This window comes from Gouania willdenowi, chromosome 12 (assembly GCF_900634775.1).
Source record: "Gouania willdenowi chromosome 12, fGouWil2.1, whole genome shotgun sequence".
Lineage (NCBI taxonomy): Eukaryota > Metazoa > Chordata > Actinopteri > Blenniiformes > Gobiesocidae > Gouania > Gouania willdenowi.
This window is the reverse complement of record NC_041055.1, coordinates 30,743,645-30,758,453: the sequence shown is the minus strand read 5'-3', so window position 1 is coordinate 30,758,453 and position 14,809 is coordinate 30,743,645. Positions and strand designations below refer to the sequence as shown.

The 14,809-nt window shown below is 34.0% G+C and overlaps 1 protein-coding gene across 14 annotated transcripts in view; it reads left to right on the top strand.

The window, feature by feature from the left end:
- Positions 1–14,809, top strand: part of fnbp1b (formin binding protein 1b) — a 105,979-nt gene that overhangs the window by 24,626 nt on the left and 66,544 nt on the right. For 12 of the 14 annotated variants that reach the window (XM_028463726.1, XM_028463727.1, XM_028463730.1 and 9 more), the window contains exon 2: positions 10,454–10,569. In XM_028463726.1, the coding sequence (XP_028319527.1) occupies positions 10,454–10,569 (116 nt within the window). Of the gene's footprint in view, positions 1–4,515; positions 4,767–8,484; positions 8,649–10,453; positions 10,570–14,809 lie in introns of those variants that run through there. The other 2 variants (XM_028463734.1, XM_028463731.1) reach the window with 2 other exon arrangements.

The window sequence follows — 14,809 nt, the reverse complement described above, 5'->3', positions numbered from 1 at the left end:
ATTTAGACTTTATCATGTTTTTTTTTTTTTTTTTTAAACACTAGTAGAAATTAAGGGTGTTAGGAAAATTGATTAAGTGATATATCGTGGTATTTCACCACGCGATTACCTTATCGATCCAGAAAAAAAACACCTCAAATAGATTTTTTAAATCATGTTTTTTTAACGTAAAAAATTTTTTTTTTCTTCTTTTTTTTCCTTTATAGAAAAAAAATAGGAAGAAAAGTTGAAATAAAAAATAGAACGTAAAAAAACCATTTAATTGCGCTAACATATGGATAACACGTAAACGCCCAGTCACTAGGTGTCAGTGAATCACGTAATAATGCACTTTATTTTCATAAAGCAAGCTGATGTATGTGGTTACTTAAGAATTTAAGACAGAATTTAAACTTCCTGAAATCGTGTTGATACAGTTAATTGCGTTAACTACTGTTATTAATTTCATATTTCTCTGCTGTATTTTGTGCGAGATTTGACTGATTTGACACATTTTAGACAATTCACACATTAATCTTTATTATTGTTTTAATTTATAATGCTCAAAAAAAGGGGAATGTAATGTTCTGTCTCTAAAATTACCACCCATTGGTTTTTTTATTGGTTTTTTTTTTTATTTCCAGTAAAAATACAATATTACCAATACGTTTATATGTGTTTTCCTATTATTTATAGTAGTTGATATTCTTTCTATCAATAATAACAATAGCTAATGTTCCTATTTCACACACAAGATATAAAAATTAGATTTTATTTTATTTTACTTTTAATTTAAAAAATTGGGGAAAATAGTTTCTGCTCTCTGGTGCCCTCTCTGGTGGAGGGAATAATAACAATAATAAATTTATTATTAAAATTATAAATTAATAATAATAATATAGGAAGCACATATAAAATTTTTTTGCCACATTTACAGTGAAGAAAATAAGTATTTGAACACCCTGCTATTTTGCAAGTTCTCCCACTTAGAAATCATGGAGGGGTCTGGAATTTTCATGGAAGGTGCATGTCCACTGTATGAGAGATAACCTAAAAAGAAAAATCCAGAAATCACAATCTATGATTTTTTAACAATGTATTCGTGTGATACAGCTGAAAATAAGTATTTGAACACCTGTCTATCAGCTAGAATTCTGACCCTCAAAGACCTGTTAGTCCGCCTTTAAAAGTCCTCCTCCACTCCACTGTATTATCCTGAATCAGATGCACCTGTGTGAGGTCTTTAGCTGCATAAAGACACCTGTCCACCCCATACAATCAGTAAGACCCAAACACTCAGCATGGCTAAGAGCAAAGAGCTGTCCAAAGACACCAGAGACAAAATTGTACAACTCCACAAGGCTGGAAAGGGCTACGGAGAAATTGCAAAGCAGCTTGGTGAAAAAAGGTCCACTGTTGGAGCAATCATTAGAAAATGGAAGAAGCTAAACATGACGGACAATCTCAATCGGAGTGGTGCCCCATGCAAGATATCACCTCGTGGGGTCTCAATGATGCTAAGAAAGGTGAGGAATCAGCCCAGGACTACACGGCAGGACATGGTCAATGACCTGAAAAGAGCTGGGACCACTGTTTCCATGGTCACTGTTGGTAATACACTAAGACGTCATGGTTTGAAATCATGCATGGCACGGAAGGTTCCCCTGCTTAAACCAGCACATGTTAAGGCCCGTCTTAAGTTTGCCAATTACCATTTGGATGATCCAGAGGAGTCATGGGAGAAAGTTTTGTGGTCAGATGAGACCAAGATTGACCTTTTTGGTCATAATTTCACTATGCGTGTTTGGAGGAAGAAGAATGATGCGTACCATCCCAAGAACACCATCCCTACTGTGAAGCATGGGGGTGGTAGCATCATGCTTTGGGGGTGTTTTTCTGCTCATGGGACAGGACGACTGTACTGTATTAAGGAGAGGATGACTGCAGCCATGTATTGTGAGATATTGGCCAAAAACCTCCTTCCCTCAGTCAGATCATTGAAGATGAGTCGTGGCTGGATCTTCCAACATGACAATGACCCAAAGCACACAGCCAGGAAAACCAAGGAGTGGCTTCGTAAGAAGCATATCAAGGTTCTGGAGTGGCCTAGCCAGTCTCCAGACCTAAATCCAATTGAAAATCTTTGGAGGGAGCTGAAAGTCTGTGTTACTCAGCGACAGCCCAGAAAGCTGACTGATCTAGAGAAGATCTGTGTAGAGGAGTGGGCCAAAATCCCTCCTGCAGTCTGTGCAAACCTGGCGAAGAACTACAGGAAACGTTTGACCTCTGTAATTGCAAACAAAGGCTACTCTACCAAATATTAACGTTGGTGTTCAAATACTTATTTTCAGCTGCATCACACGAATAAATTGTTAAAAAATCATAGATTGTGATTTCTGGATTTTTCTTTGTGGTTATCTCTCATACAGTGGACATGCACCTTCCATGAAAATTCCAGACCCCTCCATGATTTCTAAGTGGGAGAACTTGCAAAATAGCAGGGTGTTCAAATACTTATTTTCTTCACTGTATATGTATATATGTAACAAAACTCCCCTTTTTTGTTTTTGTAAGACTGTTAATTGCATTAGATTAAAAAATGGCTTCAAAGTTTAAAATATTGCTTTATTTTTTAAAGAAAAAAACATGAAAATGTAACAGATTATTAATAATAATTTCTTTTTATTCATTTTTATAAATTTAGAAGTTTTGGCAGGCCACTATTGCATTATATTTGTAACAGTAAGAAGCACTGTAGGCGTAAAGTAATCAATAACGATTCTCAACGGGTGGGTCGGGGACCTGTAATGGGTGGGTCGCGGACAGCTGGTCACAAATAAATAAACACTTCTCATGTTGGGCTTGTCTTTTATTTTGAAAGAAACCTTCCTTTTGACAGGCATGCTGTTAAATGCATGTTGCACCGGAAAATATATAGATTTATGTTTTAAAAATAGATTATATACAGTGTGTGTTGGTTAAATTCTAAGTGGGTTGCCATAACAGCAGAAGAAGAAGTGGGAGGTCAGAGGTCATGCGTTTGTTTTCCATCATCCTCTACATAACCAAACGTGTCCTTTGTTCTCTGCACGAGCCTGTTTCCCATTTCCTGGATAATAAAACATATTTAGTAAAAACACTTGTATTTATTTTCTTACACGTACTTCCACAATAGTTCAAGGCCCTGAAATAATAAGCAGAAGGGGGTTTGTTCGTCTCCTGAAGGGAACGGTTGGTCCGTCAGGAAGGTCAGGGGTCAGAGGTCATGAAATCAAAGGCACCAGGAGCTTTTACTGATGCTTATGTAACAGTTTGACTCGAGGGGAAACTAAAGAGTGAGCAGAAGATGGAAAAGGGAATCTGAAAACACATAATGGAGATCAATCTAAATGCTTAGATACATATGTATCTAAATAAATAAATAAATACCAAGGTTGTATTTTTGAAACTAATATTAAACTTTTTTTACTCTCTCATATGTATTTCATATTTATAATATATAATAATATAATATTTGTATATCATGAAATATTTTATTAGACTCAATAACTGAGAAATGGTTTCCAAACTCAGTGTTTATTATTCCCTTCTTTAATTGGCAAAATTAATTAGTAGTCATTACCTTTTTTTAGTTGATTTATTAATTAGTTAATGTATTAAATAATTAATGAGTTCAATAATTCATTTATTAGTTTATTCATTTGTTCAGTTATTCAATAATTGATTTATTCATTAGTTGATTTATTTGTTGATTTATTCATTAGTTAATGTAATAATTAATTAATTAGTTCATTCATTTATGAGTTATTCCTTCATTAGTTCATTCATTCTTTAGTTCATTTATTAGTTTATTCATTATTTATTTATTTACTCATTAGTTCGGTCATTTATTAGATCATTCATTCATTAGTTAATGTATGAATTCATTAATTTGTTCATTCGTTCATTCATTAATTGATTTATTAATTAGTTCATTTATTAGTTTATTCATTTATTAATTGATTTATTCATTAATTCAGTCATTTATTCATTACTTAATTCATTCATTAGTTCATTTATTAGTTGATTTATTCATTAGATCATTAATGATTTATGGAAAATGTGACGCTGTATTGAAGACTTAATAGTTTACAGATTGATGAGATTTTCCCAAAGTGCTTTGTTGTTTTTTTTTTACTTGTTTCTGAGAAAAATGAGTCATTTTCTGGAATGCGTTCCTTCCTTTCTTTCATTATTTATTGTTCTGTTTTTCCGTTTGTTGCTATAAACTTTCTTCTTCTGTGCTTTTATCCACTAAATGTAGGACTGTAGCTCCTCCTCCTCCTCTTCTTCTTCTATCACTAAATGAACGTGTGTGAGCTGTAGCGGGGGGCTGATATATGTGTTGTAATCAGGTTGGAGACGGTGGTAAAGTTTCTGGACCCCAGCTGGACCCCACCCCCTACATTTAATCCCCTCCCATCAAACCCCACCCCCCTCCTCCTCCTCCATCCCACTTCCTCCACCTTACGCCTGATGGAGCTTTAACTGAGTGCTGTGAGCAGCACATCTACAGCGTTCCTGGAGCTGATGCTGCTTCACTTTCTCACCAAGGCTGAGTTCTCGTTATTTTTCAGAGGATTTCATTGATACGTTACGCACACGCTGCGTCTGTGGTTTATGGGATCGCTCCAGTTTGGATATAAACCTGGGAAAGGGTTCAGATGTTTTAAAGTGGTCCAGTTCTGTATGCTGGTCTCCAGTTGGATTAACGTCTACCAGAGAAGATGGTTCCCCTGCAGAAAAGGGTAATCTGAGTTGTTATGAGGAGGGCGTAACGTAGGGCTGTGTGTTGCAGTGAATCTGACGATATGATGGGATTCACAGTTTGCATGTTGCAATACGATATATCACGATACTAAACAATCACAATATCAATAATTACAAGATTTAATGCATTTACAAAAGGAATCCAACGTTCCTCAAAGCAGGTTATTATTATTTTTATTAGATTTTGCCATTGGTTGATGCTTAAGGATTTATTGATTTTGTGTGTTTTTCCTGTAATTGTGTGTATATATCTGTCTCTCATTGTATTTTTAAGTGTAATTAATGTGTCTTTGTTGTGATTTTGGGTTTTTGGAGTCAGTTTGTGTGTTTTTGTTGTATCTTTGATTTGATTTTTGTCCATATTTCTCTAATTTGATGCATTTTTTGTGGATTTTTTCTGTGTAATTGTGTCAGACGTGTCTTTCTGTTTTGGTTTTGTGTTGTTCTTGTAATTATGTGGATTTTTGTTATCCTTTTTAGTATATTTCTCTCATTTCATTGTTTTTGGAGTCATTTTGTGTATTATTGTTCTAATTTTATGTCTTTCTGGAGTCTTTTTTGTCTACTTTTGTTGTCCTTTTGAATATCTTTCTCTCATTCAATGGGTTTTGGGAGTAAATTTGCACCTTTGTTGTCATTTTGGGTGTTTTTCTTTAATTTTACATGTTTAAGGAGTAATTACGAGTATTTTTATCACCATATTCACTAATATTTTTGTTTTTAGCTATGGTGAGTGCCTCAAGCATAGGTTGCGGAAACATCAATTTTACGAGAAAAAAAAATGATGGGAAAAAGGCTTAAAAAGCTTAATTCCTTTCCTGGATTAGCAATATTGTTATTAGTAGGGCTGGGTGATATGGACCAAAACTCATATTTCAATATTTTCTCTCAAAATGGTGACATACGATATAAATTAGGGGTGTGCATTACCATGAATCTGACGATATGATACAATTCACGATATGTGCGTCACGATAACAATACATCCCGATAGTAAACAATGTGATATACATCACGATATATCGTGATATCAATAATTACATATTTATAATGTTTTCAGAACTTTCAAAGTTGTAGAATCAACAGAGATATTTAGCCTCAGTGTGCTTCAGCTTTTTGACAATGTTGTCTCTAAATGCATCATGGGAAACTTCAGTGTGAACTAGAGCTGGACAATATGGACCAAAGTTAATATCTCAGTATTTTTTCTTGAAATGGCAATAAACGATGTAAATCTTCATCATTTTAATTCAGAAATAGAATACTGAGTTAAATTTACTGATACAAACACTTTAGTCTTTTTCTCCATTAAGGGACAGCACGTGTGAGTGAGTAACTGTGCTGTTCTGAGAAGTGAAAACAGAATCTCCTAAAACAAGTATTTTGATACAAAAAAGCCATATAAATATATATATATATTGATATAGGAGCTATTGAAATGTGCTATATCACCAAAATAGAAAACTAGATATATCTCGAATCTCGATATATTGCCCAGCTCTATTGGGAACGCTCATCATCCTAATCATGCTAAGAATGTCAAATCGTACTGGGACCGGCTTCAAGCTAAAAATCAAACATCCCATTTTCAAAATAAAAGTCTTCCATTAGTATTTAACGCTTTTGTAAACAGCGTAATTCTTTTCGTGAAATGGCAATGTTGTTGTGAGTAGGGCTGGGCGATATGGACCAAAGCTCATATCTTGATATATGATATAAAATGGGAGTGGTAATTGCCATGAATCTCGCGATACGATACGATTCACATGTCACGATACGATAGATCCTGATACGAAATGATACGATATAAATCACGATATATTGCGATATAAATAATTACAAATTTCACCTTTACAAGTACAAAATAGTATGAAACACAATTTATTTCATTTTTTTTTAATGCGCGAGAACAAGTAAATGAATACTCACTGTAATTCAAAAATAAGTGGTTTGTTTATCAAACTGTCAAATTACGTTTTTCAATAAAAGTTTAACTTTTGCTTATACAGCAGATTCTAATTCTGTTAAGTTTTTTATTTTTCATTTTTCAATAACCACATACATCTATAAAAGTGTTCAGTATGTTTTTTATGAAAATATAGTGTAATCAGCTTCCAGCTAAAAGTCATTGAGGAACAAGGCAGTTAAACAAGGTCTGATGGTGCGTTCACTGACACCTAGTGACCGGGAGTTCACGTGCTATGCTAATGTTAGCACAATTAAATGTTTTTTTGGTTACAAAACATTGATTAATAAAATGGATTTGGACATTTTTTTTGTATCGATGCAATAATCACGTGGTGAAATATCGCGATATATCGTCAATTCGTTTTTTTTCTTACACCCTTAGTGTAACGTGTGCATGATGTGATGAAAACATGATTGATTGATTGCTTTAGCTTCTGATTGAGTCATTCTGATGCTTCACAGATGAGAACATTTGGTGTTTAAATGTCAAACTAAGCGATGATGACGTCGTGGTGGAGGAGTTTCATCTTGTTGAGTGGCTTTGATGATGATGATGATGATGATGATGATGATGAATGATTGCTCATTGAAAGTGAAGAATGCAGGCTGGAAAACCCCTTCCTCGCTATTGTTTTCAACCAGTGGCTCATCATCAATTAGCATATTTTACAGCTGCTCCACCCACTACTTCATCACATTGTTTACGACTTTTATCATCGTAGGAGCCACAAAAATGTGATTATTATGGGATCAGACGGAGCACATTATCAACAATGATGTCAGCATTTAGAGAAATGATCAATCTGAGCATTAACACAGGAGAGAATAATTCATTTGGTGTGTTTTTGTTTGTATTTTTATTTATATTTCTCTCATTTTATGCATTTTTTGTGGATTTTTTTTGTACAATTGTGTTTTTGTTGTTGCGCTTTTGTGTTTTTCTTATAATTTTGTGTATATTTCTTTCATCTTATAATTTTTATTGTTGTTTTGTATATTTTTCTGTCATTTTAAGTGTGTTTTTTAGTCTTTTGTGTGTTTTTCTTCTCATTTTGTGTATATATATGTTTCTCATTGTATTTGTTTTGGGAGTAATTAATGCATCTTTGTTGTGGTTTTGTGTTTTTGGAGTCTGTTTGTGTGTTTTAGTTTTATCTTTTATTATTTTTTACATGTTTTTCTCATTCTATGCATTTTTTGTTGAATTATTTTGTGTAATTGTGTCAGACGTGTCTATTTGTTGTGGTTTTATGTTTATGGAGTTATTTTTGTCATTTTGTGTATTTCTGTTATAATTTTGTGAACTTTTGTTCTCGTTTTATATATTTTCTCTCTCATTTTATGTCTTTCTGGAGTAATTTTACATCATTGTGTTTGTTTTGTCATTTTGGGTGTCTTTTCAATTATTTTGTGTTTTCAAAGTCATTTTATATGTTTTTGTGTATTTTTATTTGTCTTTTTGGATTCCTGTCTCTCAGTGTACGTACTGTATGTGTTTGTGGAGTATTTTAGTGTCTTTGTTGTCATTTTGGGTGTCTTTCTTTCATTTAATGTGTTTTAAGAATCATTTTGAGCTTTTTTTCTTGTTCTTTTGTCTATTTTTCAGTCATTTTGTGAGTTTACTTTGGAGGGGGCGTGTGTTAGAATAAAGTTAACCCTTTCTGCAGATCAACTACAGACATCATGTACAGATAGAAACCACAACCTGCTGCTCCTCGTTGGTTCGTAGGTTGAGTTTTTCATCACTTCCACCACATCCTGTGCCTTAAACACTCAGACGTTGATTTTTTTTGGACTGTTTATGGTGAGACGAGGTGTGACTAACGTTAGCTGGACTCAGGACTTCAGCGATGGTGGAGGAGAGGATGGGGGACTGTTGGAGCTACATCAAGGTCGTCCTGCATTCATTTATTAACCCAGATTGATGATGAATTTTCACTGTGTGATGGTGCATGTGATGGTGCGTGTGATAATCGATATCTCAGAGCTTGAGTTTCGTGGCCTCGTCCAACTGAAAAACTCAGTTTTTCCACACGAGTCGAGCAGATGATGAAGAGTTTGCTCAGTGAGAGCAGCTGTGTTTGGTTATATTCACACTGATGGTAAAAACAGGCTCTGCAGTCACACACACCACTTCATATATTATATAGTTACAGCTAAGTTAATCATCATAATATGCTCCTCTGTTCATTTTCTCTGAAAATAAAGTCATACCTTAAAGTGAGGATATAAAGTAGTGTAAATACTATACTGTATTTTGCAGAAGGGCTGCACAAGAAAAAAAAAAACATGTTTATTTCCTTATTTTACCCAATATTGTCAAAAACCTAAATATATTTAGTTTAGTTTAGTGCAGTGTTAGCCTGCATTCACAACTGTGACAGAGGTAGTGTGTGCTGAAAGGTACAAGTCGCTAAGAATTATTCATATTAATAAAAAGAGAAAAATAAAAAGGGAAAAGAGAAGAAAAAAATATTACTCAAATCAAGACTTTTTTTTAAAAAATAATATTTGGAGCAAAAGTTTTTTTTTACTTCATTATTTCATTTCATTTTATTTATTCTTTTTTCATGGTAATGCAACATAAAATTGGTACAACAATCCATTATACATTTTCTTCACATTTTTGCTCATGAAAATTTCACTTTTTGTCTTACATTTTTAATTTTTACACATTCCAAACCCAAGTTTCTTCTTCAAATATCATTTTATTTAAGTTTCTCATTAATGATATATAACTTTCTCAAGTAATAGAAGTAGTAATGATGATAGTAATCTCTCGATTGGCTTGTTATTAGCCTTTTGTTTCTCAAAAACCTGATTTTTGTGTGTTTTTCTTGTCATTTTGTGTATATTTCTCTCATTTCATGGTTTTTGAAGTCATTTTGTATATTTTTGTTCTCATTTTATGTCTTTCTGGAGTCATTTTATTGTCCTGTTGGATATCTTCTTTCTCTTATTGTATGTGTTTTTGGAGTTATTTTATTGTAAGTTTCTTCTACTTTAATTATTATTTACAAGTTTCAAACTAACACTATATACATTTCTTAAATAATACACGTATTAATAATCATACTCTCTTGATTTGCTTGTTGGTATTGGCTTTTTGTTTCTCAAAAACCTGATTTTTGTGATTTTGTGTATTTTTGTAGTAAATTTTGTGTATATTTGTCTCATTTCATGGTTTTTAGAGTCATTCTTTACATTTTTGTTCTCGTTTTGTGTATTTTTGTAGTCGTTTTTTGTCAATTTTTGTTGTCCTTTTGGATATTTTCCTATTTTGTAAGTTTCTTCTACTTTAATTGTTATATACAAGTTTCAAACTAATACTATATAGATTTCTTAAATAATACAGGTATTAATAATGATAATAATCTCTCCATTGGTTTGTTATTATTGGCCTTTTGTTTCTTAATAAACTGATTGAATCCAGATCGTAAGATAAACAACCAACGAACCACTCAGACTGTCACAGCACACCTCACTTTAAACAGTATAAAGCTGTAACTGATTATCTGGACTAAAGTTATGTTTCAGATTCCACAGAAATGAATCAATTTTAACTGAAAAAATGCAAAAATATTAATTAAATACAACAAAATATACTATAAAATGACAAAAAAAAAACAAAAAACTTAATGTTTCTGTGCATGTTTGTGTGTATGAGTGATAATCTTTGTTCTCCTCTGTGTTACAGGATCAGTTTGACAACTTGGAGAAACACACACAGTGGGGAATTGAGTTTGTGGAGAAATACTCCAAATTTGTGAAGGAGAGAACGGAGATCGAATTCAGCTATGCAAAACAGATCAGGTGAGACTGATGGTAGAACCTAAACTAAAAACACACTAAACCAGGGGTGTTAAACTCATTTTAGTTCAGGGGCCAAATAGGAACCAGTTTGATCTCAACTGGGCCATTGATTTTATACGAGAAAAAGAGCAATTTCAACATTATTGTGCCTTAGTTTGCACTTAAAGTATGTACGAGACCGACACAATCCAAATATTTAATGACTTTAAACTTAAACTCACTTTAATTTCCTTGATATTATGAATTGTTGTTGAATCTCGTAGAATAATTTTAGGAAATTGGCAGGATTTTCAAAATTTTGGGTTTTTTTTATATAAATTTGAGATTAAAAAATGACTGCCATCAGGTGATATAAGAAAGGGAAGTTTGTACATTTGTATCCATGTGTATTTTGCTTATTTTTATTCTTTTTCTATAACTACACTAAACCTAGCCATATTTTAACCTATTTTCATCACTTTTTCTTGCCATATTTTTGCTCCTTTTAATGTATTTTTGCTACATTTCTCCCATTTCTGACACGTCTACATCACATTTAAATACTTTTTCTGCCCTTTCTACCATTTTTAAGACATGTTCAGCACTTATAAACCCTTTCCACCACTTTTCCACCTAATGTCACATATGTTGACCAATTATTGTTACTTTTTCACCATATTTCATACTTATTTTTGTCAATTTAACCACATTCACAATTTGCCATGCCCATTACTTGCCAGTTTAAACTACATGTTCCAATATTAACACTTTGAACTCTTTTTTTTTACCACTTTTTCTGTTCAATTTGCAACTTTTAACTAATTTCTGTGTTTTTTCTAGTTTTTGGTCACTTTTTAACCCATTTTATTTCTGATTAAAACAAGGAATTACATCTTGAAGATGACTATAATAATAATAATAATAATAATAAACTTTATAGATTTATATACACTTTCATAAACCGTACAGATTGCCCTGTCTCCATGTCTGTGTTGAAAAGCTTGGGAACCCCTGCTCTAAAGGACTGGATTTGGCCCCCAGGTCTTGAGTTTGACACGTGCACTGAACTAAAGCGTCTTTGAATGTGCAGAAACTGATTATGATTGGCCGACCGTGACCTTTGAACTCCCACTGGAGGAGGAACAGAAATGGGACGTGGTTCATTTGGGTTGTTTTTAGTCAGAACTCACTGACATTTCTGCATTATTTCACTCAGTGCTTGTTTGAAAGCTGATTTTTTTTTAATAAATACACACAAAGAAAGACCCCCCCCCCCCCCCCCACTAGCCCCCCCATCCCGTCCTCTCTTCTGTGTTTTGTCTGTAAAGAGCTTCTCTCTCTGTCTGCTGCTCTTGTTGTCGTTGCCTCCAGCTTTAGGCCAGAGGAAGTCAGGTTGTGGGGGGGGTGGGGCTTGTGTTTCTATAGAAACCAACTACAAGGTATCAGCATTATCAACCCCAGGTCTGACCCAGATTCTTTCCTCTCTCCCTCCCTCGTGCCACATGTGTCAGTAGCTCCGCCCCCTCCATTCTTCCTCATGTGATTTCAGATCCATCTCCTCAGGCTGCACTTACACCACCCCCCCACACACACACCCACCCACACCCCCAAATCCTCCATTCCCAGCTTGTGCAAAATAGTTAATGCTTCACCTTGCTAACCCCCGCACCCCGAGCAGCCAATGCCATTCCATGACTTATCCAGACCCCCCCCCCCACCCCACCCCACCCCATCCACCCCCAGTAACAGATCCTCTGCAGCACTTATCGTTTAGAGATTTAAGTCAGCTTGAGATAATAGGACTAAGTGTCTGTGTTTACATGCACACGTTATCCACACATCCTCTAGTCCAGACATGTGGCCCTCGGTCTAACTTTATTCACCCCCCCCCAAAGTATATGTACAAAATTACAAAAAAAGCAAGAATACATTTCAAAATACAAAGAATTACAACATTTCAGGAATAAACAGTAAAAGACAAGAAAAAAAACACAGAAAATACTTCAAAAACACACAAAACAAATATAAATATTAAGAAATTACAGTAATACACAAATCTACTCCAAATAACACAAAATGACAAAAATACACAAAGTGACTCACAACGATATGCAAAAGTACAGAAAATGACAAAAAAAAGTACACAAAAAATGACATCACAAACAAGCTAGCAAAACGACAACAGAAATACACAATAATTACTCCAAAAAATGTACACAAAAGCACAACACAAATACACAAAATTACTCCAAATAGCACAAAATGACAAAATGACTCAAAATAATCAGCAAAAGTACAGAAAATGAAAACAAAAGTACACAAAAAGACCAGAAAAACACAAAAAAGTACACAAAGACCAGAAAAACACAAAAAATTACACCACAAACCCTCAGTACGAACAAACAAGCAAAATGACAACATAAATACACAATTTGACTCCAAAAAAAACAAACTTTTTACAGGAAAAATTCACACAAGGACAACAGAAATACACAAAATGACTCAAAACAAAATGCAACATTACACAAAAAGACAAGAAAAACACAAGAAACGCCTCAAACTCTCCCATTGGACGATAGATTTAAGTCTCTAAAAGATGACCTAGTTGTTTTTCTTTTTATCTTGATTTGAATGAAATCAAACACAGATGAACTCACGAGTCAAGAGTTAACTAGAACATTATAGCTTTGTGTGCACATTGCGTGCGTTGCATCTTGTATCTACATCCTGTGTGGTAGAACACGTCTCTCTCCATCTATTGTATATGTGCACGTGTGCAAAAAGCCACTGAAATACATTCATTTAAAGATACAGAAAAAAATAAAAAGAGTTAAAATGGAATAGAGATTTATTTCTAAAAGTATTTAAAGTAGTTACATATCAGGGTGAAAATGGCTGCTCAGCATATTTAACAATATTCATAATGTATATGTATAAAAAAAGGAGTTGTAAGGAGTTTAAAGGGTACCTGTAGTGGAAATGTATAAAATAAAAATGTGTTTAATGTATTCTATATGAACAAAATATGTGCACCTTTAAAAAAACAAAACACACATTAAAAGGACTTTTTAGAACAATTTTAGACCTTGAGGCATAAACTATGGAGAGCCGCCACATAAGAGAAAAACCCATCAGAAACATTTCTTATAGCGCGTTTTTGGAGTCATTTTGTGTCAGTTTATTGTATCTTTTGTGTGTTTTTGGAGTCATTTTGTGTCATTTTATTGTATCTTTTGTGTGTTTTTGGAGTCATTTTGTGAATTTTCATTGTATCTTTGCTTGTTATTTTTGGCTATTTTGCACTTTTTTGTGTTTTTGTTGTCATTTTATATAGTTTTGTTGTCTTTTTGTGCGTTATTAATGTGTATTTTTGATAGACTTTTTTTATGTTTTTAGAGTGATTTTGTGTTTCTTGTCATTTTGTTTGTTTTTAGTCATAATGTGTACTTTTGTTGGACTTTTCTCATGTTTTTAGAGTCATTTTGTGTATTTTTGTTGTCATTGTCTGTTTTTTTTCTCATTGTGTGTGTTTTGGAGTCAATTTCTGTTTTTAGCATGATTTTGTGTTGTAACAGTCATTTTTTATGTTGTATTGTATACTTTTTATTTATTTATTTTTTCTATTTTTGTAGTGGTCTTTAGTGTTTTTGGCCTAAATTTTGATTGTTTTTCTAATCATTTTGTACGTTTACTTGCGGGGCCACATAACATTAGACAGAGGGCCGCATGTGGCCCCCGAGCCGCCAGTTGTCCATGTCTGGGCTAAGACCTAACGCGGTCCTGACAGAGTTCCTTCACAGAAAGTCCTTGAATGCAGCTTATAAACATATTTATTCAGAGCACTACTACGTTTCTGCTTACAGGGGATACTACCAGTGGGGGGGGGGCATTCATGGCACTAACCACACCCCCACCACATTGTTTCCTCTTATTATTAAATGATTAACTCTGTCAGGAGAACGTACCTGTTGGTTAGCTGCTGATCCTCAGAGGTAGTGGAGCATCATCCCGTTCATGAACAGATATCCTTTCACGCAGCTTTCATCACCGTTGCTAAGCATGTTTCCAACACCTAACTACTACTCAGCCATGGCTCGTTTCTGCTGCTAACAGCTCTGTCCATCAGGTCGTTGGTGTGAAAGACGATATTTAATCCTCTCCGAACATACAACCACTTTATCACCGAAGGAGAGGCTACACATGGCTGCTAGCACCGAGAGCTAATAATAAAAACTACACCTCCCACAATGCACCATTTATT